This window comes from Helianthus annuus, chromosome 1 (assembly GCF_002127325.2).
Source record: "Helianthus annuus cultivar XRQ/B chromosome 1, HanXRQr2.0-SUNRISE, whole genome shotgun sequence".
Taxonomy (NCBI): domain Eukaryota; kingdom Viridiplantae; phylum Streptophyta; class Magnoliopsida; order Asterales; family Asteraceae; genus Helianthus; species Helianthus annuus.
In genome coordinates this window covers 55,014,093-55,041,790 of record NC_035433.2, presented here as the reverse complement: position 1 = coordinate 55,041,790, position 27,698 = coordinate 55,014,093, and the positions used below count along the sequence as shown (strand labels likewise).

Here is a 27,698-nt window from a genome sequence, read left to right as displayed (position 1 = left end):
TAACAATTTGTCTTTAGTGGTACAAGCCACTAAGCATTATGTTACAAATAAAAATGCTAAAAATTGTTGCAAAATAATATATATAATACTAACAGATCATACTACATACCTAAAAGACTAATTAGATTTTAATAATTCAAACTATAAATTACTGATCGGTGATAATTAAGTGACAATGCACCAATGACGGAACTTCTAACTTTCATTTCTATTGTGAATTTTGCTCTAACAAAGTAGTAACTTCTTCTGCACATTACTTTAATTTATATTTATATTGTTTCAAATCAATTTATGGCATCTCAATTGAGATAAAAAAAAAATAGTATAATGCTCACTATGGACAGAAAAATATTAGTTTATTGACAGTAGCAGCTGCATGACACTTCTTTATTGATCTAATTAAATTACGATTTTATTCTGTTTAAATTTACAGTTTATCATTACTTTTGTTTCTTCCCCTCGTAGCCAAATTACGATTTTCCCTTAGTTCAAACTTACAGTTTTGCAATCGTTTTTGTTTTTTTTTCCTGTCAAATTACGATTTTGCCCTCGGTGAAAAATTACAGTCATGCGATCGTTTTAGCTTTTTTTATTGACAAAACTATGGTATTGTTTTGTTTTAATTGGTTAAATCGGAGTAATTTTTATTCGTGAGGCGGCTGCCTGGCACACGCTCATTTATCTTGAATAGTTACAATTTTCCACAACTTTAAAATTATAGCGTTTTCATCGTTTTAATTTAGCCTTTTTTTAACAAAAGCATTTTAGTGTTTTGTCTTAATTGGTTGACTCGATATAATTTTTTTCGAGATCATGTTATGAGTAATATGTACAAATAACGGAAACACATACGTACATGTTATGAGAGAGAAATATTCGACTTAGTAACGGGGCAAGAATTAGTTGAAAACAATGAAAGTTAAAAGTATCTTTCTTTCATCAGTCATCACCAATAAAATTATAAATTACCCTAGAAATAATAAGGTAATACTGTTCTTTAGATTATTAAAATACAAGTTCTTTATCTAAAATAAAGTAGTACTATCCCATTTTATATATATTTGATATACATTTTTAACTTTTTACCGTACCAAAATGTAGCATATTAACGGAAATTTCTAGCTAAAGTTTGAAACCGATTAAAAAAGAAAAGTATATATTTTCCGGGCTTGGTTCCGGTACAAACCATATTTATCCTACAAACTGTAAGAACAGATCCTAGCACTTAAAAAAAGTTAAGTTAGCACATATCAAAACAATACATACATAAAAGTAGCACTTTTGAATTATATTAGCACATGAAAATTAATCAAGGTAATTGATTTTAGCACATATTTGAATGATATCAGCACTTTTCTTAATCAGCACATTGAAAACAAAAGAAAGATCCAAATAAAGAATTAATTGTTTGTTAGCATATTTATAGAGAATTCAATATAATTAATATTATTTAGGATATTATTTTATCATTTTTCTATAATTTTTTGGATGACACGTGACACTTTTTAAATGGTTCTTACAGTTTGTATGCAAAATATGGTTTGTATTTGATCCTACTCCTATATTTTCCTACATGTTTTTAACGGGTCAATCCGATACTAAAGTTAGAAACCGATCATAGTTTGACCATCTTAACCGACCCGGTCCGCTTATATTGACTCACATCCATTACACGTGGGTTTCGAATTGGATACCCATAAACACGAATCCGGTGTGAATTGTCGGTTTAAGAGATGAATGAGAACAACACGACACCAGTTTATAACAGCCAAACACCCCCACTTTCCGCCATGCTTAATTCTAAGCTATTTCTCAAAGCATCTACGGTTCTTCTGATCATACACGTGTTGTTATTAGTCGGATTTCCGTCTAATAATCTCTCCGGTGATGATGCCTTTGAAGTTATTCCGATCAACGGTGGTGCGGTTGGACCGGAGAGCTTTGATTTCAATCCCGTTGATGGTTCGGGTCCATACACCGGCGTTTCCGATGGCCGGATTGTTAAATTTATTCAGAGTGAAGGCCGGTGGACTGATTTTGGCTTCACTTCGCCTTACAGGTAAACCGTTCGTCAAGAAGTTCGTTTATGCTTAGTGAATGGACATGAATAGAATTTTCGTTCATTTATGTTTGGGTTGTCACTTCGCCGCACAGTAAATGTTTGGCGAGATGTTTGTTTATATTAAGCGAATGAACATGAATAGAATTTTCGTTCGATTAACTAAATGAATGAAAATGAATATATGTATGGTTTGTTCATTTACATTTATGCTCGTTTACATATTCATTCATATGAGTTAGCTCTACCTGTTTTAACCCATATTGTTTAGTTTAAATTTAAAATGTCACTTGACGTTTTTGAGATTTTAGTTTGGATGTATTGTTTACTTTTAATTGGTGTTTGTTTATGTTCATTTGAAGCATTAATAAGATACATAAACAAACATGAACACATTCATTCTTTCAAAACCGAACTCAAGCAAAAAAAAAAAGTTTGTTTAAGTGCTCGTGTTTGTTCGGATGAAGCTGAACAAACACGAAGCCATCACCATTTGTGTTCGTGTTCATTTGCTTCTTTTAAAGGGTAAACACCTCTCACGGGCTACTTTAAGTTCTTATAATTTGCTTTTTTATTTAGTGTTTAAAGGTTTATATATAAATTTATTAATAAATGTTTTCTGCTTAGGAAATGAATAAAAGTTGATCTATATCAACCAAATGTGTTATTATCATTTAATTTGTATCAATAAAACGTGTTATCATTAAAAAAAGGTATGTGTTTAATACTATAAATCAATACAAAATTTTCAAGCATAAGTTTTTTCAACAAATGATAAAATACAAAATTTTCAAGCATAAGTTTTTTCAACAAGTGATAAATGAATTTGAAATATGTGACATCTAAATATAAATTTTATGATAGGGAGTCATGTGGTGGGCCAGCAATGGAGGATAAATGTGGGCGTCCATTGGGCTTAAAGTTTCACAAAAGTAGGGGAGTTTTGTACGTTGCAGATGCATATTTTGGGCTACTTGAGTTGGGCCCAAATGGTGGGTTAGCCAATTCACTAGTATCAAAAGTCCAAGGACTCCCATTAAAATTTACCAATGGTCTAGACATTGACTACACCCGTGGATTCATCTATTTTACAGATAGCAGTCAGCGTTACACCCGTAGGTATGTTCATTTACGTCTCAGTTCGCTAAAAATTAAAAAAAAAATCCCTAAAATGGTTTCTGGACATGTCACGAATCCAGTTATTGTGAATACTTATCGTAGTTGTTTTTGTTAAATTTATGATTTTTGTCATAACTTAACATGTTTACTTGAACATGGCCGGGTCAGTTTTGGGTCAAACCCACATCCAAAGTAGTTGAAACGGGTCATGCTTGGGTCAGCCTGACAGGTTCACGGTTTACCCGTTTAACATAATTTAGTTTTATGAGTTTTCAAAGGATATATTTTACGCCGTAATTTAAGTTGGCTGGATATTTTATGCGAAAATTTTAACGAAAAAGAGAAAAGAGACATTAGGTTTTATACCTTAGAAGTAATTATTATACAACACATTTGTATTTTTTTTCCTTCTGCAAATGGTATTTTTAAAGTGTTAGTATCAAAAGAAATAAATTTAAAATAGAAGGGTAAACACGTCATTTTCTTATGTTCTAAAGTCGTGAAATTCATGTTGTGATCGAGTTTGTGTGTCTGACACAATTTTCGGGTTGAACTGCCAACCCATAATCACATAAAAGTATTTTCTAACTTTATGTAGGGACCATATTCTTGTCACACTAACCGCGGAACAAAAGGGAAGCTTACTAAAATATGATCTTGAAAGCAAAGAGGTGACCGTTGTACTTCATAACCTCACGTTTCCAAACGGTGTGGCGTTAAGTAAAGATGGTAATTTTCTTCTCGTGACAGAGACGACAAACTGTAGAATTTTGAGATTTTGGCTTAAAACACCAAAAGCTGGCACACTTGAAGTATTTGCCGATCTTCCAGGGTACCCCGACAACATTAAGATAAACGAAAATGGCGAATTTTGGGTGGCAATGTATTCAAGAAAGAGAGAAATTTTAAGTTGGGTTCACTCAAAGCCTTGGATTGTAAATATTTTGAGTAAGCTTCCATTTGTCATTGTTAGAGTGACTTCATACATTATTGCTAAACTAGAGAGTGAAGGTTTGGCAGCAAAGTTGGGGGTAGATGGTGAGATATTGAAAATCTTGGAGGATGTAAATGGTAAAACATGGAAATGTGCTAGTGAAGTGATGGAGAGAGATGGGTATATATGGATTGGTTCTGTGGAAAACCCTTTTGCAGTCAAAATGAAGATACAAGAATAATGGAATGAGGAAACATAAGGGAAGGTATATGTATTATATGAGCATATATATTTTTATAGAAATAGAATAAAATGCAAGTTTTATGGTTATATAAACTAATTATTATTTGTAAATATATAAATTGACGATACCACCCTTTCGATGCATTCGGGTTTTTAACCGTATACCTGGCCACTAAACTCAATAGAAGCATCGGTTTCATATTACAAGCTCGAAACTAACTATCTTGGGTTTGGCTAATTATCATATTACAAGCTCGAAACTAACTATCTTGGGTTTGGCTAATTACAGTCCTGATTTTGGTTCTTCGTCACGGTAATATGATTTGGTTTAAACGGGTCAACCACTTGGGGTGTCCCAGTGGCCAGCCTCACCCTCCTCTTTCCAGAGGACCCGGGTTCGAATCCTGGCAGGCACAGTTTCCTCCAGGCTTTCGCTTCCGGTTGGGTAGTAACCGCCAGACAACTATGGGGCTAAGCTACCTTGTGGAGTGAGATCACTCCAGCGGTTGGGAGGACCGTGCAATATCCCCCCCCCCCCCCCCCGGGTCGCTACACGATGCATATTCCTAAATATATTGTTTTAAGCCGGTTTTATAAGTGGCGGACCCAAAATTATTTGCTGGGGGTGTGTATGAGTGGTTCAAACATATTGTCAAGGGGTGTGGTCAGGTTTTTTGTTTAAAAATATACTAATTTTTTTTTTCAAGGGGTACGGTCACCCACATAGGGTACAACCTGGGTCCGCCCCTGTAACCCAAAAGAATACATGCATAGAAATCCCTACATGCCATCAAGAAAAGATAACTCACACAAGTTAGTTTATTTATTATGTTAATTTATTCCATTAATAAAAATTAAGAAACCCCTGGGAGGATGTATTCGTGTGGAGTTCGTGCCATACGCAAGTTTTTGGTTGGCGTCTCTATTGCAAGTGTACATAGCGTGTGGTGTGCTCACCTTTTTTTTGTTTATTCAATTTAAACACCATGTCACTTGGTGACATTTTATTTTAAGGACTTATTTTTTTATTATTAAACATACATTTAAATAAATTCTAGATGTATTTAGGAAGAGAGATTGCCGGTTTTTATTGGTAAGTGATCAGGGCCGTCTCCGAAAATCACAAAAATAATTTTGGCCTTGTGCGAGATAAAAAAATGTGGGCCCTATTCGTAAATCTCCATGTAATATAAACTCATCAATGATTCAATCACATATATATAAAAACTAAAAACCCATAATACAACGATAATTGTTATGAAATAGATAAAACAAATTAACAAAAATAGCGTAACAAGAAGTTCACTATAAATATAGTTTTTAACACAAAAATTTCATTTGAGTATATCCAACCTGACAACATGGAAAGGAAAAATGTTTTCATCAAATATCTCTCCAATACATTAATTGTGTTCGATCTCTATTAAAAAGAACTCACTAACTTGCGGTTGCGGTGGCATACAACACAAAGTCTCATCACTTCGAGATGGTTAACAACTCAATTTCAAAAGTTGTATTAGAATCTATTCAAAGAAATTTTGCATAGCCCACATACAATACAGCCATAACATGGAAAAAAACAATACTTTTTTACTTTGGTGCAATCAAATTATCTAATTTGCAGTAGACAGAATGAAGCAAACTTTGTTAATTCATCTTTTAACTTGGCTCAAAAAGAGAACATGGGCCCCAAAGGGAACAAAAAAAGGTTAGGGGATACCAGGTTTCGATCCTAGTATCTCACATATGCTATTAGGAGTGCCAAACCATCTGAGCTGCATCAATATTTTTATTTTTTTTGGCCTATATATATTTTATTTATACATATAAAATGAGAATATTTTCTTTTGGGCCCCTAAAATTTTTGGGCCCAGAGCGGTGGCACACCCTGCACACCCTCTGGGCCGGCCCTGTAAGTGATGATTGTGAGCTTGAAGATTAGAGTAAATTACGGTTTACAAAAATCGTCCTTTATGTATGTCACTTATTGCAAACTGTGTCCTTTATCTTTAATAATTACAGAAAACGTACTCGATGTTTGCAAACCCTTGCCAGTTATGTCCTTTAGCCCTAACTCAGTTAATTTTTTGTGGTTAAATCTGACTAAATGGACCCCACATGAGGGTATTTTGGTATTTTTACTCTCATGTGGGGTCCATTTGGTCAGATATAACCACATAAATACTCTCATATTGGGTCCATTTGTTTAGATTTAACCACAAAAAGTAACTGAGTTAGGGCTAAAAGACATAACTTGCAAGGGTTTGCAAACATCAAATACGTTTTCTGTATTTATTGACGACAAATGACACACTTTGCAATAAGTGACATACATAAATAACGATTTTTGTAATTTACTCTGAAGATAATGGTGTCAACCTATGGCAATAGTTACATGTTAGCAATGTATCATGGTTATATCTATACTTTGTTACATCATGATTCTGTTTTATAAATTTGGTGCTTCGCAATTTGAAAAACGACATGTCATTGTTATACAATACTATGGTGAGATCTTGTACAAATGGAATTAATCTACCAAACGTACATATAGCCAGAGTAATTATTATTACTCAAAAGTTTTGAACGTACACTACAAAAGATGAAGTAAAGTTATAGCTACTCTAGTTCAAGAACTGTAGTATTATTTGTATGCTTAGCATGTTAAAAACCTATGTGTTCAAGAACTGTAGTATTATTTATATGCTTAGCATGTTAAAAACCTATATGTATTTAATCCTAACACTACAATACTAAAACGATGAACTAGAAGAAGATATAAAGGAACATGATGCACTAGATGATCATAGACGAGAAGACGATACATCTTGGGATTAATGCGTCTCAATAGAAAACACAAGTATATTAGTGACACAAAAAAACATAATGTGCATGATGAAACGAGTTTGTAAAGTAGAAATTGTTATGGTGTATCATAGTAATAAAATCGATGTGGAAGTGGAAAAGTTTACTTATACCAGTTGAATATTCGGTCGCAAGATATTCGGTCGCAAGAAATTCGGTCACAAACACTGGTCCTAAAAACTAGGGTTATTGGATTTTAATAATCCTAAGTTTCACCTGTTAGCCGATAATAATCCCAACTTTAAAAATTCCCTACAACGATCCCAGCTTGTAAGAATTTGCCCCCCATTGATTCTTTTTCCAACTTAGGTGCACTTAAATCATTTAAGGAGTCTGCGGGTGCACTTAAATCTATTGAGGAGACCAGACTCTTATATGTTAGAAAAGGATTAATGAGGACCAAATTCTTACAAGTTGGAATCGTTGGAGGGAATTTTTAAAATTTAGATTATTATCGGCTAACAGGTGAAAATTAGGATTATTAAAACTCAATAACCCTAAAAACTAATTGCAAATGTAATTATTGACCAAGGTGTAATCAATCTTCAAAATTGGTCGCAAACGAGTTGCAAAAGGGCATCCGGGACCGTTTTGATGGTTTCAAATGGTCGTTTTTGTATAGTAGTATATACACATGGTTTATTGCAACTTTTTTTTTACTAAATGAAATTGAAAAATTATATGTTTTTCTTTTATCATTTTTAAATATGTTTCAGTTTTAAACTTATCAACAAAGTTTTATAATGCAAGTGGGTATGCATAAATAGATGTACCATTTATAAATACACCAACTTATCATCCCCTATGTTATCAAACCACCAACAAGAAGAATCTTTCCTAATATAACATAGAAGTAAAAGATGCTAGCACATTCCCCTCCCTTGTTTTCAACCACCTATGGATGGCCCATGGAGGATCAGCTCATTGCCAACAATCTTCCATATGATTGCAATGAAGCAAACTCCTATAGTTCACTTCTTGATTTACAAATACATGATCAAATCAAGAATAAATCGTTTCCGGATCATTCCACTTCTTCTGGGGGAGCTGTAAATAGTGGTGGCGGAGACAATATGATGGTGGAAAAGAAGCTCAATCATAACGCAAGTGAAAGAGATCGTCGTAAGAGGGTTAACGAGTTGTATGCGTTTCTTCGTTCATTGCTACCCATTTCAAGTGATCAAAAGGTACTTATATATTGTATTTATGAAACTTTTAGATCATTGCTTGAATACATCACAAAATTATAATTTTCAAGTTAATTAGACATCCAATACTATTTTGATCATGCCTATTTGTGTTCAACTAGCTAATGATATTTTTATTATGATCATCCAATTTATTTATTTATTTACTACATATACATTTAAGTGGAGAGCAATAGTATTATTTGGTTATTGGCCAAAAAATGACGGTCATGGTTTTTTTTTTTTTTTTATTTAGTATATGATAGTTATCTATAACTAAAAAAGGGAGATGGAGAAATGTCAACCAGCGGTTTCCCACTTCTTCATTTGTTCTCTCAAATTATAATTTTATTCCCAGCATAAAATTTCGATTTTGCCCTCAACTAAAAATTAGGATTTTACTCTCAGTTCAAAATAAAATAATGCTTTTGCCCCCAGCTATAGTCCTGCCAAATTACGATATTATCTTCAATTTAAAATTACGATTTCGCTCTCAACTCAAAATATAATTTTGTTTTTGCCCCCAGATAAAAATACGATTTTGCCTTAGTTAAAAATTATGATTTTACCCCCCCCCCCTCCCACCAATTACCTAAACACAACAAATACAAAGGTCGACGGGAATAGTGCCTCCAATTGATTGGAGGAAAGGGGTGGCAAGGGGAATAGTGCCAGGCACCTGCCTGACACTTACCAATTGGCCCAATAAATTTATGATTTTATCCCTGCTTTAAAATTATGATTTTGCCGTCCGTTCAAAGTTACGTTTTTCAGCTCAAAATTACGATTTTGCCCTTAGTTGAAAAAATACGATTTGACCCTCAACCAAGATTACGGTTTTGCCCCATTTCAAAATAAAAATATGTTTTTCCCTAGCTAAAAATTACGATTTTACACCAGTTTATTATTTTACACCTACTTTAAAATTACGTTTTTCGCCTCCAGTTTAAAATTACTAAAATTACGTCCCCCCCCCCCCTAAAAATAAACATATGCTTTTGCCCCCCGCTAAAAAATATGATTTTACCCTCATTTCAAAAATACGTTTTCGCCCTCAGTTCAAAATAAAAATATGGTTTTCCCCTGGTTCAAAATTACGATTTTACCATCGGTTCAAAATTATGCTTTTGCCCCCGTTTCAAAATAAAATATAGTATTTTTTTTAATTGGTTGAGGATTATTCGACCATCGCCCCGCAACGCGGGCGGCGGGCATCAACTAGTTAATATGAAACTCGAACTTTATAATGGTTTATATTATTTCCTTTTGGAGCTATGAAATTGGCTCGTCTGTAGATCCGAATTCCATCAATAAGGCCACGAATTGTCACCCAATGAGCGTCTTAATTTACACGTTTATTTATCTTTTAATTGCGGTACAACTTGTAAACTCGAAATTTAAGATAACCTACCAAATTTAATGATCTCTATAAAAAAAACACCGCATATAATGGTTTATTTATTCAGTTTTATATCAATTTCCCTGAGAATCTCTCTTTTGAATACTTGACTTTTCCCTCCCTGATTTATTACAAAAGAAAGGCTATTATTTTCCTAACTATGCTAGTATTTTATTTCTCTTTTTGAGGTGGTACTAAAGCCATACATAATTCCATTTTGCAACAGAAAAATATGAGCATTCCGGGGACAGTATCTCGTGCGCTAAAATACATACCCGAACTACAAAAGGAAGTGGATATACTAAAACGTAAAAAAGAAAAATTGTCATCCCATCCATCTGCTAGTACAAGGAAAGAGCATCTTGGCATAAAGGAACAAAGTACTAAAGTTTCAGTGAACATTTTAGGTGACAAAGAAGTTGTCATTCAACTGATTTCCCCAACTGATCATATGACCAAGAATAAGAATTATTTGTCAAATGTTTTGGAGCACTTAGAGCAGGAAGATGGATTTGTTTTTGAAAATGCAACCGACTTTAAACGTTTAGGAGAAGGGATGAAATTAAGCACGTTGCACCTTCAGGTACATATACAATATTCTGTCTCACAATTCACGTATTAATTGGACATGGTCTACTTAATTTACTTTGAAAATATTGATAAGGATATTGATAGTATTTTATTATGTTTAACAGGTGCAAGGGGATCATAAAATAGAGATTAAAAAGTTAAAGGAGAAACTCAATGCTTTCCACCAATGATTGGATTAACTAAGAATTGTCATTGGCTATTGATATAATATCAACTAATCAGCAATACCCTACTAACCATCAGGAGCACGCAAAAAAACATAGCTTGCGATGCATGACCATCAATGGGCCGGGTTAAAGGAAACAAAACCAGTTGAAGCTAGATTAAACTTTGAAAACTCTACCATAGAAACTCAAGCGAGTGATGATGATCTTTTAACTTTCTAGCATCCTTAGCAGCCAGGATCATGGTTGTAAAATCTATCCATGTGTACATACAAGTATATGTGGCTAATCATTACATGAAAATCCTAAGTATTTTTTATTTGTGCTTCTCCTTAATGCATGCGTGAAATGTTTAAAAATATATATTAAAAAATAAAACCTTTACACTACTAGAAAAGTAGTCATTTTGCTACGGAAATTTCCTACGCAAAAAAATGTGTCGCAAATTCTGACACATTTACTACGCATTTCCTGCGGAAAGAAAGCCTTGATTTTTTTTGGCCAACTTGCTACGCACTTACAACGGATGAATTATATTTGCGTTTGAATTATATTTAAACGTTTAATCATTATCATTATTATCTATTGCGTCAGAAATGCGTAATAACTTGCTACGCATTTTCGACGAAACTATTGTTTATTTATTGGAATTATAATTATATGTTGAATTCATTTAAATATTAATTGTTGCGTCAGAAACGCGTAGCAACTTGCTACGCATTTGTGACGAAACATTTATTATTATACTTAAATTATATTTTAGTGTTTAATTAGTTTTATTATTAATTAACGCCTACAAAATGCATAGCAACTTGCTACGCATTTGTGACAAAAAATTTATTACTATATTTAAATGTTAATTTTTTTTATTGTTATTTTTTTTAAAAGGTGACTTTCAATATGTACATGGACCATTGGTCACCGGGTCCCCGTCAAGGACGGTTACCCGTCAGCCCAGCATTCTCAGATGCGATGTTCTATCGGGCCCCGGCTGCCGCTCTGACTGACCTTCGCCCGGAAACCATAATGCCCTCACACGAGAGACTCGCTGGGGTAACAGCTGGGTAAAACCGGGTTGCCCTCCGGATCGAACCATGCCTCAGTAGGAAACGATCCGTCATTGAGACGACCCCCCCCCCCCCAATACGCCGCAGCCGGGAGTCGAACCGGTGACCTCCAAGGAGGAACCAGCCCAACCAACCACTTGGGAACCAACTGGGCTGGATTAATTTATTATTTATAATTGTGTCGGAAAGGGGAGCAAGCGGAGAAGTAATCAACTCCACATACACGCACACTCAACACACAACCACTGAACTACCGCCACCACAACGCGCCACCGCACCGCCATCAACGCACAACCACTGAACCACCGCCACTACAGCATAACCACCGGACGATTGGTGGGTGTGGTGGTACGGAGGTTGTTAGTCTGTCGCTTCTTCCGCCGCAACGGCGGTTTACGGCGAACAAATCGTACATACGCTTATACTTTATTATAACAAATCGAAGCTGGTGTTAAAGATGAAAGGAAAGCAAAACAAGAATTTCAACAGTTAAAGATGAAAGGAAAGCAAAACAAGATTTTCAACAAAAAATCCAGGCTATGAAAAAACTGGTTCCCTCCTAGTTATTATTTAAAGTTTGTTGGATATCTTTTTACAAGTGTGTTAAATTGTATTAGTTTTGTTGGTTAATATTAGAAGAAACGATTAAACTTAATTTATGATATGTATATGTACTTATGTTTATGATAGCTAGAACTCGGATCATAGTGATAAGTTATGGTGGGTATTATAAGCGGGTAATTCAAAACTGCCAATGACAGTTTTCCCGCTTGAATTAACCGCCAAGTTTGTCAAGTATATAAATGTAAGGACCGGCAACATTAACCGGTACCAAGACACTCAATTCTCTTCGATAATTGTCTGTCCATTCGTTCGTTATTGTTTGTTAAATATGTCAAGTATGTCCGCTGCCAACAGACGTTTGAATCATCTAAATGATGATGATGTTCTGATCAAACCATGTTCAACCCCAACATGTGGTATCAGAGCCACGGTGATAACCCTTCCATGCCAACACTGCCAAGATGAAGAAACCAGACTGCAAAAGAAAATTCATCGGACAAAATTGTGTTATTACTGTCATCGCCCAGGCCACTTCATATACGATTGCAAATCAAAGGAGAATGATGAAAACACACAACTTGTCTCTCAAGCGGTAAATGCAGGGATACGAAAACAAAGGGAATCGGTAGAAGAAAGGAATGAGATGATTGTGACTGGATCAGAGGGCGGAACGTGGGGAGACATATGGTATGTTAGTCTTTCATTTACACAACACTATGCCGGTAATCTAAATGTTTTCAAGCGTATCAAACATTTAGTGGGGGTTGAAACCAACTCGGGGGAAAACGATTTCTTGTTTATGCGGGGCATAGGGGTTGTAGAAGTCAAGTCCAATAATGAAAAGTTGTTGATTCAGGGTGTCTTATACACACCGGAATTAGATAGAAATGTACTCAGTCTAAATCAGTTAACAATGCAAGGCTTTACGGTTAAAAAGGATGGAGATACTTGCAAAATATTTCCTATGTTCTCATCCCCTATCAAGAACACTGTCAACGAAATAACGGGACTGTCGAAGGAAGATGAATTAGGCCTAAAAGAAAAACAAAAGGTGATAAGGTTAAATGATGTGAATGAAAAATATAAAGAGGAATACCTTAATTCCTATTTTGAAGATTTACACGTTTCCTCCGATGAAACGGATTGGAGTGTTATGATCATAAGGGCTTTGGAATTCAATGATTTCAAAGATTGTGTGAATCTGTTAAATATGTTAGAGGATGGCAAGTTTGTGTTCCATTACAAGTACGAATTAGAAAAGAAATTCGACGAAATGGTGTCTTGGTTTGTTATAACTTTCCTGGGCATAACAACTAGGCCAATACCTCCGGTGATGACCGAGAACAGGAAAGTTGATTTGCTGAGTCTGTACATGATTGTGGAACGGGATGGTGGTTACAACAGTGTAACCGAAGATAATCTCTGGCCGATTATCGCTAAAGACATGGGCTTTGAATACAAGGATGGTGAATACATGCGGACCGTTTATGCCATGTATTTAGATATCCTAGTGTATTATTATAAGTTTAAAGATGTGCAGACAAGAGCCAACGAATCAGAAAGGATGAAGGAAAGGGAAGATGTACCTGAATGCAGTCTCGGAAGGAGCACAAGTGCTGAAGAACTCAAGAAGGCAACTGAAATGGAATCGTATGCACTGTATGCTGAAAACAGTTGGGAAGGAGCATGGAATGCACACAAGAAAAGAAGAAAATTCAATTTTGATCATGCAAGAAAAGCTGTTGAAGAAGCAAATGCAAGCGTTCTCAAGGGTGTTACTAAACGTAATTAAGTTTAGGGGGAAGTATTAGAAGAAACGATTAAACTTAATTTATGATATGTATATGTACTTATGTTTATGATAGCTAGAACTCGGATCATAGTGATAAGTTATGGTGGGTATTATAAGCGGGTAATTCAAAACTGCCAATGACAGTTTTCCCGCTTGAATTAACCGCCAAGTTTGTCAAGTATATAAATGTAAGGACCGGCAACATTAACCGGTACCAAGACACTCAATTCTCTTCGATAATTGTCTGTCCATTCGTTCGTTATTGTTTGTTAAATATGTCAAGTATGTCCGCTGCCAACAGACGTTTGAATCATCTAAATGATGATGATGTTCTGATCAAACCATGTTCAACCCCAACAGTTAATCATTTTAGAACTGTATCGTAATGTATAATTCTTAAATTTATGTTATTGCATTTGGAGTGAAGTTTGTAAAACAAGTTTTGTAATTATTAGATTTAATTTTTGAAATTGTTTTAGCAGAAAAATCTGGATTTTATTAATATTATTTATTTGCTAAAAATATTATTTTTGTAAAATTTATACTATCTTAAATTGAAAAGTCGGTGGATTATACATAGACAACCACAGGCTTTTAACATACTACAATTTAAGTCCCTTGCATGTCACGTAGCAATATCTGATAATTAATTTCATCCCAAGTCAATATAAAAAAAAAAAAAAGATTGTAATGCAAATTCTGTAGTTCTGTAACTATATGAACTATACTGCATTTTCTAAATAAAAATTGTAAACTCCTACTCAAAATCCTACCTTTCCACCCTCCTATCAGATCTCTCAAAACAGTTGAATCCTATTATTAATCGAGTTGGACTCATAATTCATTTTCAAAGATATTTATATATTAAGTAAAGTAACTTTACCAAAAGTTACTTAAAAGGAAATTAAAACAAATGAAAGCTAAATCAATAAAAACTTGAATAAATTTTATGGGTCTCCTTAACTTTTTAAGTTTGGAGTTTTATCATTTCCGTGGCTTTACTTCAAAAAACTAAATTTTTACGCAAGTATTTTTATGTACGCGTCGGTATAAATTTTAGTTGGTTTACGTTTAGACGTAAAAAAATTTTGTATTGGAAATGAGTCAGCCCAAATATAATACGTTTTCGTGCTTATTTTATATACGTTTCCAGTTGGTCTACGTTTCAACATAAATGTTGTATCAAACCAAGTACGGTTAAGTATAATACATTTTCATTCGACGATATAAATTCGAGTTAGTCAATCTTTCGATATCTCTATACTAAAAATCATATAATAAGCCTCTTATGGTTAAACATGTCAGTTATTTCTCTATACACCTTTTATTGTAATTTCAATTTACTTTACGTTTTGATTTAACCGCGATACTTATATAGGTTACAATGAGCTGACCCAAGTATGCCAAAATATGCATTTTGATATGGTTAACGCATGAACTAATCCATTCGATATTTGCAACGGACCCGCGACGCATCGCCCGCGGATCATATTACTAGTATTACTTATCCTTGAAAAATAAAAGGAATATTGGATTTTAATAATCCCAACTATTCGTCGTTGGCCGTAAAAGTTCCAACTTCAAAAATAACCATTGGCAGTCCCAACTATTGACATATTGGCCACCAATGAACCCTGACTAACAGAACCCTAACGTTGTTCGTTTTTGTTCATAAAAAGGTTTCTAAAGGTCTGATCTAAGGTTACAAAGAGGTTTTGGACAAAAATGTTGAATTTTCCGGTCAAAAAGTTTAGTTTTCCGGCGACTTTAGTTATTGGGGCTTTTAATAGAAAAAGATTCCTAAAGGCCCGTAATAAGGTTACAAAGATGTTTAGGACGAAAAAGTTGAGTTTTCAGCGACTGGAGAATAACGGCGTTAGGGTATGTTAGTCAGGGTCCATTGGAGGCTAACATTTTAATAGTTGGGACTGACAGTATTTATTTTTAAAATTAAGACCGTTGACAGCCAACGACAAATAGTTAGAGATTATAATTATAAAAATCTAATATTTCAAAATAAAAATATTACTTATCTTACCAAATACCAACTTTTAAGGGGTCAATTCCACACTAACGTTTGAAACCAATCAAAAGTTTGACCCCACCCGAACCATCTATTATGACTCACGTTTATTCCACGTGGTTTTCAAATTCGATATCCATACAAGGTGTGAATTGTCGGTTTATAGGGAGGTGAATGAGAACAAGTACGAAACTGATTTATAAACCCTTGTTTCAACCATGCTTAATTTTAAGCAATTTCTTATCATATATCTCTTGTTATCCGTCGGATCTCCATCAAATAATCACTCCGCTGATGACGACTTCGAAGTTATTCCGATCAACGATGGTGCGTTTGGACCCGAGAGCTTCGATTTCAATCCAGTTGATGGTTCGGGTCCATACACCGGCGTTTCGGATGGTCAGATTGTTAAATTGGTGCAGAGTGAAGGCCACTGGACTGAATTTGCCGTTACTTCGATGAACAGGTGAATGTAGATTCTAGTTATTATTATTATTAGTAGTATTAATATATTAAAATTTGTTCATCAACTGCTCATCATCAAAGAGAAAAGAAACGTATGTTATTATGAAAAATTACGATTTGTTTGTAGAATATTACGCTAGTGATCGATCGATTTAGACCATCAAAGAGAAAAGAAACATATGTTATTACGGAAAATTACGATTTGTTTTCAGAATATTACGCTAGTGATAAGTGGCGAAGCTTGACCCGAATGACGGGGGGTCGAAAACGTATATACCAAAAAATTTCTATAGAACCGGGGGGTCGAAAACGTATATACCCAAAAACTTCTATACGAAAACTACATATATAACACTACTCAGCGAAAAGTTCGGGGGGTCGGGTGCCCCCTCCCGCCCCTTTGATACTTCGCTCCTACTAGTGATCGATCATAACTAGTAGGTTTCATACTCTCGGGTAGATGCAGAGGCGTCTCTGAGAATTTACGTATCATGTTTGAGCTTGAAAAAATGTGTACTTCTGTAATGTTTTATTATTATTAAAAAAAAATATCAAACTAGTATTGGGCTCAATAAACCTAATGCCAAGTGTGTTAAGTTCTAAACCATAAAAAATGATTTGTAAATGGGCATTCGATTTGATATGTGTTTACTATTTAAAAAAAATAACATGTACACATTGGATTTTTTTAAATCGCGTGCCCCTTGAATAACGGGCCTTGTGCAGAGGTCCTCCCCGGCTCCCCGCACACCATCAAAGCCGCCACTAGGTAAATGTATATTAGGAAATAAAAAATACTTCAGTAGTATTAAATTTAACTACACATATGGTGTGATAAAAAATCAAAAATTAAAATCGTGATATGTCAAAAAGAGTAAAACTATATGTTTTACTTCGATCGCAAACATAAGACTAAATACCAATACCAGTTCCAATAATACTAATACTGACACTGGTACGGAGATTGTTTGGTCAGTATCGATTTTGTTCATTATAACACTTAAAAAGGATTTAGCAGAAATGCGTGTTTAGGGTTTTTTTTTTTTTTTTCTTTTTTTTTTTTTTTTGAAAACTCAACAAACGCAATTTATTAGAATAAAGAATTTAATTATAAAATTGCATGATTTTAAAGAGTACATAATTTATAGCATAAGAGGTTAAATTTAAACTTTTAGAATTTTGTTTTTACTATTTATCGAAACAATTTGGTGTGTGTGATATATATTATTTCGAATTTGCTAAATTCATTTTTTAAGCAGCTAGCTCACACACACTCTAAACCTATTATAAATTCATACATCAATTGTTTGTCTTTGGTCATTTATATTCATTCGTGTTCATTACGTTCATTTATGTATATTTAGAGCATCCATGAATGAACATGTATATTTAGAGCATTAATGAATGAACATAAATGAGCATGGACACAAATACGCTAGTTTTTTTATGAGCGAACACACGAATAAGAAAATTTGTTTGTTTAACTCTTCAGTTGTTAAGCTAAAGTTAAATGAACGGATGAGAACAAATCTCTTTGTTCGTGTTCATTTATTTCATTTATCTGTGTAAACGAATTAATGTGAGCGCTGAGCAACTTTAGCAGATTAAGATTGTTTTATCTCATCTAATATCTTAAAGTTTATATATTTCATTAGCAAACCAAACCAAACGGTGTTATTATTGAAAATGAAACATATTTTTTCAATAAATTATATATATATTCTTAAAGAGCATGGTCGGTGACCATGTCTTTTGTTTAAAAGGCACCAATCTTCTATATATAAACATCTTCGGTGGAATAGGAGCCTAAATGTTAAAGTGCTCTATTGGTTGGTGGTGTTTTAGTTTAACAAGAGGTCAATGGTTCGAACCTTACTTCTAATTTCTTTTTGTAAGTGCATGTAATCATGACTTGCTTCTCTTTTCTTTTTTGTAACTGAGCTCATATTTTATTTAGTAAAATTTGATACTTGCACCTAATTAATTAATAAATTATAATCAAGTCATTAAATCAATAAATTATCAAGTCATTATTTCTATTATTCTTTAACTTGAGTTCTTATTTTATTTTGTTTTTTTATACTAAATATTTAAATTCACACTATTTTTGTGTTGAACCAAATACAATGCCACTAAGTCATTAGTGTTTTTTTTTTAAATTATTTAGCTAAATAAAATACGAAAAAGTTATATAGTTTTTTTAGTTAAACGATAAAAAGACCAACGAACAAAACATGTGTCGACCATGGCTTTTTCAGGCTAGCCCTCAACTTCATATATTTTATACATTCAACCCACATCTTTTGGTAAGTGAAATATCGACCTCTAACTTTTGATAATTGTCAACTTTGACCCCAATCTTTTCTACTTAATAACTTCACGCCTCATCTTCACCAGCATTTCAATTCTTTTGTTTAAATTACTTTTACGAATTTACATCGCAACGTATGAGACATTATACTCTCCTTTATCTATGTCTAACCATGTTAATGTCACGAACGTAACGCGTGTGACAAAGTCTAAAACAAGTCATATCACCCAAAAGCGTCACACGTTAATGTCATCATCGTAACGCGTGTAACGAAGTTGCTAATGCGACATTGCCGCCGCAACGCGCGGCACGGGTAAAAATCTAGTTATAAATGAATTTGAAATACATGACTACTAAATATATATTTTATTGATAGGGAGTCATGTGATGGGCCAGCGATGGAGGAAAAATGTGGACGTCCATTGGGCTTAAAGTTTCACAAAAGCAGTGGTATTTTGTACGTTGCAGATGCATATTTTGGACTACTTGAATTGGGCCCAAATGGTGGGTTAGCCACTTCACTAGTATCAAAAGTCCAAGGACTCCCATTAAAATTTACCAACGGTATAGACATTGACTACACCAATGGATTCATCTATTTTACAGATAGCAGTCAGCGTTACACCCGTAGGTATGTTCATTTATGTCCTAATTCTCTTAAAAAAAAAAAGAATCCTAAACTGGTATTTAGAAGTGTCACGAATCCGATCATCTTGAATCCGCGTCGTAGGTTTTGTTAGACTTGACTTGTAAATTGTAGATCATAGGTAGGGGTGTGAATTTTTGTTGTAACTAAACATGAAATTCGCTCGCTTTAGGCTTACTCTCTACAGGGTCAGTTAAGTTTCGGGTGGAACCCACTTCCAAGTTTTGCTAAAATGTGCGGGTCGACCATACTTGGTTCACCTGTTTGACCATTCATTTTAACAATTTCTTTTGAAAAGATACATGTCATGACGAAAACGGAATAAGCATTAGGTTTTGTAGACTGGCGTAGTTATTTTGTAGGCATTTGTATTTTTGGTTCTAAATTGTATCTTTCGAGTATAAATATGTTAACAAATAAAACAAAATTAATATTTCATGTAAAAGTGAGAAATTTTCATGTCAACCTACTAAAATTCATGTCGTGCTTGAGTTCATGCAACACAAATTTTTGGGTTTGTGTCGGGTTTGACTCGCCAACCCATAAATACGACCCACTTTACTGCCCTCATTTCATGGGTTGAAACTTGCAAGCACATAAAGTGTATTTTCTAACTTTATGTAGGGAGCACATGCTTGTCACACTAACAGGTGACAAAACAGGAAGCTTACTAAAATACAATATCGAAAGCAAAGATGTGACCGTTGTACTTCATAACCTCACGTTTCCAAACGGTGTGGCATTAAGTAAAGATGGAAATTTTCTTCTCGTGGCAGAGACGACAAATTGTAGAATTTTGAGACTTTGGCTTAAAACGCCAAAAGCTGGGAGACTTGAAGTGTTTGCTGATCTTCCAGGGTACCCCGACAATATTAAAATAAACGAGAAAGGCGAATTTTGGGTGGCAATGTATTCAAGAAAGAGAGAAGTTTTAAGTTGGATTCACTCAAATCCTTGGATTGTAAATATTTTGAGTAAGTTTCCATTTGACCTTGTTAGATTGAGTTCATACATTGTTGGTAAATTAGGGGGTGAAGGATTGGCAGCAAAGTTGGGGGTAGATGGTGAGATACTGAATATCTTGGAGGATGTAAATGGTAAAGTATGGAAACATGCTAGTGAAGTGATGGAGAGAGATGGGTATTTGTGGATTGGTTCTGCGGAAAACCCTTTTGCAGTCAAAATGAAGATACAGGAATAATGGAATGAGTACTTATATATTTTTATAGAAATAGAATAAAATACAAGTTTGATTTGGAAAACCAATTTTATTCTTAGACCGCACGGTATGGTTTGGAGGTGGTAGGGGCTCCATTCCGTCATGTATGCGCCACGTCAACCATAGGGATTTATTGCCTCTTCTCAATAACACCGTACGGGATGGAGTCCCTTATTCCTATTCCCATCAATAGCGCTCCCTTTGTTTAAGACCTCACACACACACAACATCTCGCTATTAGTCGCTATTGGAGTGGCTACCATTGTCACAGTCCCAATTTTTGGGTTTGGCTAATCACAGTCCCAATTTTTGTCACGGTTATATGATTTGGTTTAAACGGGTTGATACGTGATGCACATTCTTAAATATTGTCAAAAACACAAGTTCGATGCAACAACTTGAACAAAACTCTAGATTGAAATATGAATAAGCTGTGAATCGGTTAACAAAGAGCGACCGTTCGGCAAACAGAAGATGATCGATTATACACGATCGAAATACAAGTTGAGAAAAAAAGGAATCAAAGCTGTGATATTAAGTGAACAGCGATAAGCATCGAAGAAGTTTCTGGAACGAAGGTAGACCACTGGGGAGCCAATAATTCGATGTGTTCAGCACAACCTCCAAGACCAAGTTTATAAGCTGCACAACCCTAGAAAGACTAGCTGGAGGCAACCTTTTTTTCCAGCAGCCCATTGCGAGCCCATCACAAAGGCAAACGGCCCAATAAATCTCTCAAAAAAGGAAACACGAATTAGATAGTAACAAATAAGACAAAGACAAAAGGAACATATAAACTGAATAAAAACACTTTATAATTTAACAACCCCCTCAGTTTATATGGGCAAAGAGATTGATTATATTCAAGCACTCACATATATCAACATGCGCTTTAGGAAGAAGACCTTTTTTAAACATATCCGCGAGTTGATCTTTAGATTTAATACTAATAGTTTTAAGCACATCAGACGATATCTTTTCTGTGACACCCCAGGAAAACCAACAAACGATATAACTTATCTAGCTTCCTCAGTGAGTGCATACCAAATTTCGGGACGAAATTTCTTTTTAGTTGGGGATACTGTGACAACTCGAACTTTAGACTTACTTTGATGTAACGTTACGTGTCTATGTGATACCATGATTTAATGAATGTTTTGTTATTATGTGCATATGTGTATGTATTGCATGATTGTATGTATGCATTGAACCGCACAACACTAGGCAACCCGAACCACACAACATTCACACTCACACTCGCATAAGCCTTTGGGCCGTTTTGCTTGTATTTGGACTTCAAGGGCAGCCCAAGTAAGGGCCGACCCATTACTCTTTCTTTTACACGTACAAACACACATATGAGGGGATTGCATCTTATTTGTTACAAAATATCACAACACACAAACCCTAACACATCTCTTGAAGCCGGCGACCCTCCACACCTCTTGAAGCTCTCTTTGATTTCGTTTCTTCTCAAACGGTTAGTGTCTTATGTTGTTTTCCTTATTAAACGATTATATGATTTCATGCTTAGACTAGAATGATTAGGGCTGTTGATGTGATGAACAATATGAATTATGTGTTGATGTTCTTGCGGGTTAGGTTTCATGAAAATAATTTAAAACCGATTAGATGTTAATCGGCTAACATGCTATGTTTTGGATTATGGCATCATGATTAGAATGTTGATAAATGTAATCGGCTGTGATATTGATGGATAATCGTGTGCTAGGGAATCGGGTATGCATGTAATCGGCTTGTATGTGTTGTAGTATTGTAAGGTTTGATCCAACTAAATAGTGAGGAATTATTTAGTGTTCATGTCTTGTTGTTAGGGTTCATAAGAATTGGTGATGAAATCCCATGTTTGATCGATAATATGCAAATTGTTAATTGTTAATTGAGTGTGTGCAAGTAAGGAAACTGATTAACTAATAATTGATTGAATGAAAATTGGAAGTTTGTTAATGCTTGTAACCGAACAAGGCATATAATCCGGAATTAGTAAACAATCGCACAAGTGTAGCTCGGTCGTACAAGGCTCAAGCTTCTGGGCCGGGTATTATGATTTGGGCCGCACATGCCTATTGCACAGCCCAAGTCCACTCGCACAAACCGGACACACAAGGTCCAATCGCACATGCACTAACCGCACAAGAGGCCCAGATCGCACAAGGGTCTCTAAACGCACAAGCCCAAAGTCAGTCGCACAAGTCATGTTAGTGAGTTTGGGCCGAACACATTGGGCTTATATCTTTAGTCGCACAAGATGTTTTGAATCGCACAAGATTTGTTATCTGTTTATTGTATTGGGCTATATCTTTATCAGTTGGGTTTCTAATCTTTGGGCCGGGTATATAATGAATCGCACAACCCAAGCAGATCGCACAAGTCTGCTTGGATCGCACAATGCCACTTATACGTTATCTGTTGGGCCAAGAATGTATTGCTGATCCGTTATGGTATTTGGGCCGTATAACCTAAAACCCAATCGCACAAGTCATTCCTAATCGCAAAAACAGTTGTTGTCACACAAGATTAATTGAATTGCATAAGTTAAAGTGTTTGATTAATTGTTGGGCCGCACCAGTCTTGGACTGCATATGTTTATTGGGCCGGCTATTCACAATGGGCTTTTACATAAACTCGTCTGATATTACTCTATGTGTATGGCATGAATACTACGTGTTCGTAACTTGCTAGTTCTATGTAAACATACGTGTTTTACCTGAACCCAACCTGACTTGTATGATAAACCTGCTAGGACGTGGTTGATCACATTGTAGCTTAACTGAACCTTTTCGTGTATCATACCGAGCAACCCCAGGTGAGTTCATTGCATTTTCTCAAGCATGCGTCCCGGTGGTTTGGGACAACTGGTAAACATTTGGAAGGGAAACATTGGGTAAACAACTTAATCGGTCTTGGTTATTGCCTGGAGGGCAATGGGGGTAATTAGTTGATAGCGCTATTAGGTGGGAAACCTCACACCGGGCCGTAAGGACGGGCGTGAACTAATTATCTGGATAGGGCTATGGTTGTTAGAGGCACACTCCTCGGATACATATGGGCACACTCCCTAGGGTATCTAACGATGGCAACATAGCAAACAAGGGGTAACCACTCCCCGGATACACATGGGTACACTCCCTAGGGTATCTAACATGAGCAAACGGTCGTTAAGGGGTAACCACTCCCCGGATACACATGGGCACACTCCCTAGGGTATCTAACATGAGCAACTTCGTAACGCAACATTGAATGGCATTAACATATATCTGGTAACTCAACACGTTAATGAAACCTTGAACTCACCAGCGTAGTCTGACACACTTGTTTGCATGCTTGTAGGTCATTAACGTTTGGAATATGGACTTGCGATCTGGGAGTGCTGGAGTGGTCATGGATCGAGACTCTTGGATGACTTATAAACGATACATTGATTTTGATTGTTATCATGAAACTATTACCAAACGAATTAATACATGCTTCCGCTACACAACTTTTGAGAATTGATAACATGTTGACATTTTATATTAGTAGTTAATGTCATGACTTATTTAAATATCTATCATTGGTTCAATGTGATTGGTGGCTCGAACTCTGATGCGTAACACGCCTCGCGGGGTTTCCGCAGGTGGAATTTTGGGGGTGTTACAGTTGGTATCAGAGCCACTGGTTATAGTGAACTAGGTTTTAAAACGATTTGTAAAACCAGACTATAACCGAACAACTTCAAAAATCGATCATGACACTCAGCTCCAGATTGCAAGGTTCGTCTCTCTCTCACTTTATACATTACTTGCTTAGCAGTCACACACTCACAGCGTACATGAACTGAAACATTTAACACCATAGTGACTCGGTAGTGTGACACTACTCTTCGACTCATGTAAACCATAGACCTGTGATACCATCTGTTGTGTTATTTGAACGGGGGAAACTTCGAGCGCAAGCTAAGAGGCTCTGAGATGAACATGCAAATCGCCTTATTATTATGGGTGCACACTTAATAATAACGCGGGGTGCATGCAAGTCCCAGTGAGGCTTATCGAGCGTGAGAAGGGTTCTGCCTTACTATGTGTGAACTTGGTATGATCCTTGACTCCTATCTCGTTTCGATTTCTAAATCGGTTTATTCCCAACTATAGAAACATGAGTGGACGAGGACACGGACGTGGCAACATCACCATGACTCAGGCTGAGTTGACTGACTTAATCAATACCCGCGTGGCTGAGGCTTTAGCAGCCTATCAAGCTGGTACGGAATGTACCAAGTATTCTTACCCTCATATCGCGTACACGTCTTTTCACTTCCATAATGTGTTCCCTTTCGTCATTTAGGTCAACAAGCGCAACCTCAACCTAACCAGCCTGCGTGTACATTCAAAATGTTTATGGACTGTAAGCCACAGACCTTCACCGGGACTGAAGGGGCTGTGGGACTCCTAAGATGGTTCGAGAAAGCAGAGTCTGTGTTTGCTATCTGTAACTGTCCCGCTGGGGACAGGGTGAAATATGCTGCGGGTACCTTGGCGGATGGTGCCCTAACGTGGTGGAACGCCCAGGTACAGTTATTGGGCATCGAGGCAGCGAATGCGACAACCTGGGAAGACTTTAAAGAACTGATCAGGGAGGAGTACTGTCCTCGGGATGAAGTCCAGAAGTTGGAAAACGAGTACTACGACTTGAAGATGGTTGGATCTGAAGTCGAAGCGTATGTGAAGCGATCGTATGAACTGGCCGACATGTGCCCGAACTTGTTCCGGCCTATGTCTCGGAGGATTGAGTTATTCATCAAAGGGTTGCCTCCGCGTGTGAAGAGCTTGGTCACTGCAGCCCATCTCAATGATCTGACACAGATCGTTCGTCTGACTCATAAGATTGTGGACCAGGAAGTAGAAAGCGAATCGTTACCCCCGCGTATTTCGGCCGCTACTGCTGCTACACCCACTGCCACTGCGTCCGCTAATGTTAACAAGCGGAAGTGGAGTGATCATGACAAAGCATCCAGTGCTGGCCAGACTCAGAAAAGGCCAGACAACAGCAACCGCAACATCAGCCAGTCGTCTTCTGTCAATCAAGGCCAGGGAAGTGGCCACAGCCAGGGTTCGTATGCAGGGAAGAAGCCACGATGTAACGAGTGCGGCTATCATCATTTCGGGGCGTGTAGTCGGATGTGTAACAGGTGTGGTAAGGCGGGCCATGAGGCCAGGGATTGTAGGGCCCCACAGCCCAGACACCAGCAGCAACAAAGCCATCAGAATCAGAGACAACAGGGACAACCACCCCAGCAGAACCAAGGTTTCAGGAAGGGGTGCTATCCGTGTGGTGACGAGGGCCACTTTAAGCGGGATTGCCCTCAGTTAAACCAGAACGCCAACGACAACAACCGCCCGAATAACGACAATGCTGGAAACAACAACAACAATGGCAACGAGGCAAGAGGTCGAGCTTTCGTGTTAGGACGGGGAGACGCAATGAACGATATTTGAACTTATAACTTATTTTGGGTTTCATTATTATGTTTCCGCTACTCAAATAAAGTTTGGTTTGAACATTAATCGTATTGGGTTTTATGAATTATTCTAACTACTATACTTTATGTATGATATGATGGATGGTTTGATATTATTGAACGCATCTGCCGTATTTATGGACCTTATGAACAGGGTGTGCAAACCCTAACTAGACAAGTTCTTCATTGTCTTCATCGACGACATTCTGATCTACTCCAAGAGTCAGGAGGAACACGAGCAGCATCTACGCCTTATTTTGGAGCTTCTTCAAAAGGAACAGCTGTACGCTAAGTTTTTTGAAATGCAACTTCTGGCTTCGTGAAGTCTACTTTCTAGGCCACGTAGTGAACAAGGATGGGATCCATGTCAATCCATCCAAGGTAGGTTCGACCAGAAACTGGCCTGCACCACGTACACCAACGGAAAAACGCCAATTCTTGGGTTTGGCGGGTTACTACGGATGGTTTATTAAAGACTTTTCAAAGATTGCTCAGCCGCTTACGCTACTGACGCAGAAGGGTGTCACCTACCGTGGGGAGATCCCTAGGAGACTGCTTTTCAGCACCTAAAGGATAGGCTTTGCGGCGCACCTATTCTCTCATTGCCAGAGGGCACGGACGATTTCGTAGTATATTGTGACGCATCCATTCAAGGTTTTGGATGTGTGTTAATGCAGCGCGACAAGGTTATTGCTTACGAGATTCATGAACGGAACTACACGACGCACGATTTAAAGCTGGGAGCCGTTGTTTTCGCACTTAAGATATGGCGACACTACCTGTACGGTACCAGGTGCACGATTACACCGATCACAGGAGTCTCGAGTATATTCTTAAGCAGGAGGATCCGAACATGCGTCAACGACGATGGGTTGAACTACTGAACGATTACGAATGCGCTATCAAGTACCATCCAGGCAAGGCCAAAGTTGTGGCTGACGCCCTCAGTCGGAAGGACACTTTACCTCGGCGCGTGCGAGCGCTACAGCTTACGATTCAGTCTAGCCTTCCAGCACAAATACGAAATGCTCAGGTAGAAGCATTGCAACCCGAAAATGTCAAAGCTGAAGCCATACGTGGCTCACGACAGCGAATAGAACAGAAGGCAGACGGCGCTTACTACGTAACTGGACGCATTTGGGTCCCATTCTTTGGCAAGCTTACTTTACGACGCGGGAGACATTCGGATTACTGGAACAAACGGTGACTAGGCTCACAAACTCAGGCTAATTGATGAAACGGGATAACTATCGTGATGGTATGTATGCCTTAGGTTTAAGGCAGTGGTTGCCCGATGAGACACTGGTGATACCCTTACCGGAATTTGAGGTCATTGGATCAGTTGTATATATCAGGGAATCTATCGAAAGCATGGGCTAAGAAGTCAAGGTTCGTTAGCAGGAGTCTTATGACAATCGTGAGGACTTGTTAAACTTCAAAACGTGGACTGAAGTTCACATAGGAACGGAAGGATATGTTAAAACTTCAATATTCTCAATTGTTTAAGGGATTGAACCAACTCTTGATACCAC

At 36.7% G+C, this 27,698-nt stretch overlaps 3 protein-coding genes across 3 annotated transcripts; all 3 read left to right on the top strand.

The window, feature by feature from the left end:
* Positions 1-1,669: 1,669 nt before the first annotated feature.
* Positions 1,670-4,499, top strand: LOC110898249 (protein STRICTOSIDINE SYNTHASE-LIKE 10). The gene is made up of 3 exons (XM_022145008.2): positions 1,670-2,059; positions 2,924-3,178; positions 3,777-4,499. The coding sequence occupies exons 1-3, from the start codon at positions 1,734-1,736 to the stop codon at positions 4,351-4,353; spliced, it is 1,158 nt and encodes a 385-aa protein (XP_022000700.1). The 5' UTR covers positions 1,670-1,733; the 3' UTR covers positions 4,354-4,499.
* A 3,377-nt stretch (positions 4,500-7,876) lies between these two features.
* Positions 7,877-10,882, top strand: LOC110902841 (transcription factor ORG2). The gene is made up of 3 exons (XM_022149211.2): positions 7,877-8,407; positions 10,033-10,389; positions 10,502-10,882. The coding sequence occupies exons 1-3, from the start codon at positions 8,081-8,083 to the stop codon at positions 10,565-10,567; spliced, it is 750 nt and encodes a 249-aa protein (XP_022004903.1). The 5' UTR covers positions 7,877-8,080; the 3' UTR covers positions 10,568-10,882.
* Positions 10,883-16,184: 5,302 nt separating this feature from the next.
* On the top strand, positions 16,185-20,656 carry LOC110901078 (protein STRICTOSIDINE SYNTHASE-LIKE 10). The gene is made up of 3 exons (XM_022147931.2): positions 16,185-16,473; positions 19,160-19,414; positions 20,054-20,656. Exons 1-3 carry the CDS (start codon positions 16,226-16,228, stop codon positions 20,628-20,630), a joined length of 1,080 nt encoding a protein of 359 aa, XP_022003623.1. The 5' UTR covers positions 16,185-16,225; the 3' UTR covers positions 20,631-20,656.
* The last annotated feature ends 7,042 nt before the right edge of the window (positions 20,657-27,698 follow it).

Bases quoted from the DNA above. Each gene is read 5' to 3' on its own strand.
- LOC110898249 (XM_022145008.2), top strand. From the start codon at position 1,734: ATGAATGAGAACAACACGACACCAGTTTATAACAGCCAAACACCCCCA. The intron at 2,060-2,923 runs GTAAACCGTTCG...ATTTTATGATAG, and splicing joins GGCTTCACTTCGCCTTACAG to GGAGTCATGTGGTGGGCCAG. The intron at 3,179-3,776 runs GTATGTTCATTT...AACTTTATGTAG, and splicing joins AGTCAGCGTTACACCCGTAG to GGACCATATTCTTGTCACAC.
- LOC110902841 (XM_022149211.2), top strand. From the start codon at position 8,081: ATGCTAGCACATTCCCCTCCCTTGTTTTCAACCACCTATGGATGGCCC. The intron at 8,408-10,032 runs GTACTTATATAT...ATTTTGCAACAG, and splicing joins CCATTTCAAGTGATCAAAAG to AAAAATATGAGCATTCCGGG. The intron at 10,390-10,501 runs GTACATATACAA...TATGTTTAACAG, and splicing joins TAAGCACGTTGCACCTTCAG to GTGCAAGGGGATCATAAAAT.
- LOC110901078 (XM_022147931.2), top strand. From the start codon at position 16,226: ATGCTTAATTTTAAGCAATTTCTTATCATATATCTCTTGTTATCCGTC. The intron at 16,474-19,159 runs GTGAATGTAGAT...TTTTATTGATAG, and splicing joins GCCGTTACTTCGATGAACAG to GGAGTCATGTGATGGGCCAG. The intron at 19,415-20,053 runs GTATGTTCATTT...AACTTTATGTAG, and splicing joins AGTCAGCGTTACACCCGTAG to GGAGCACATGCTTGTCACAC.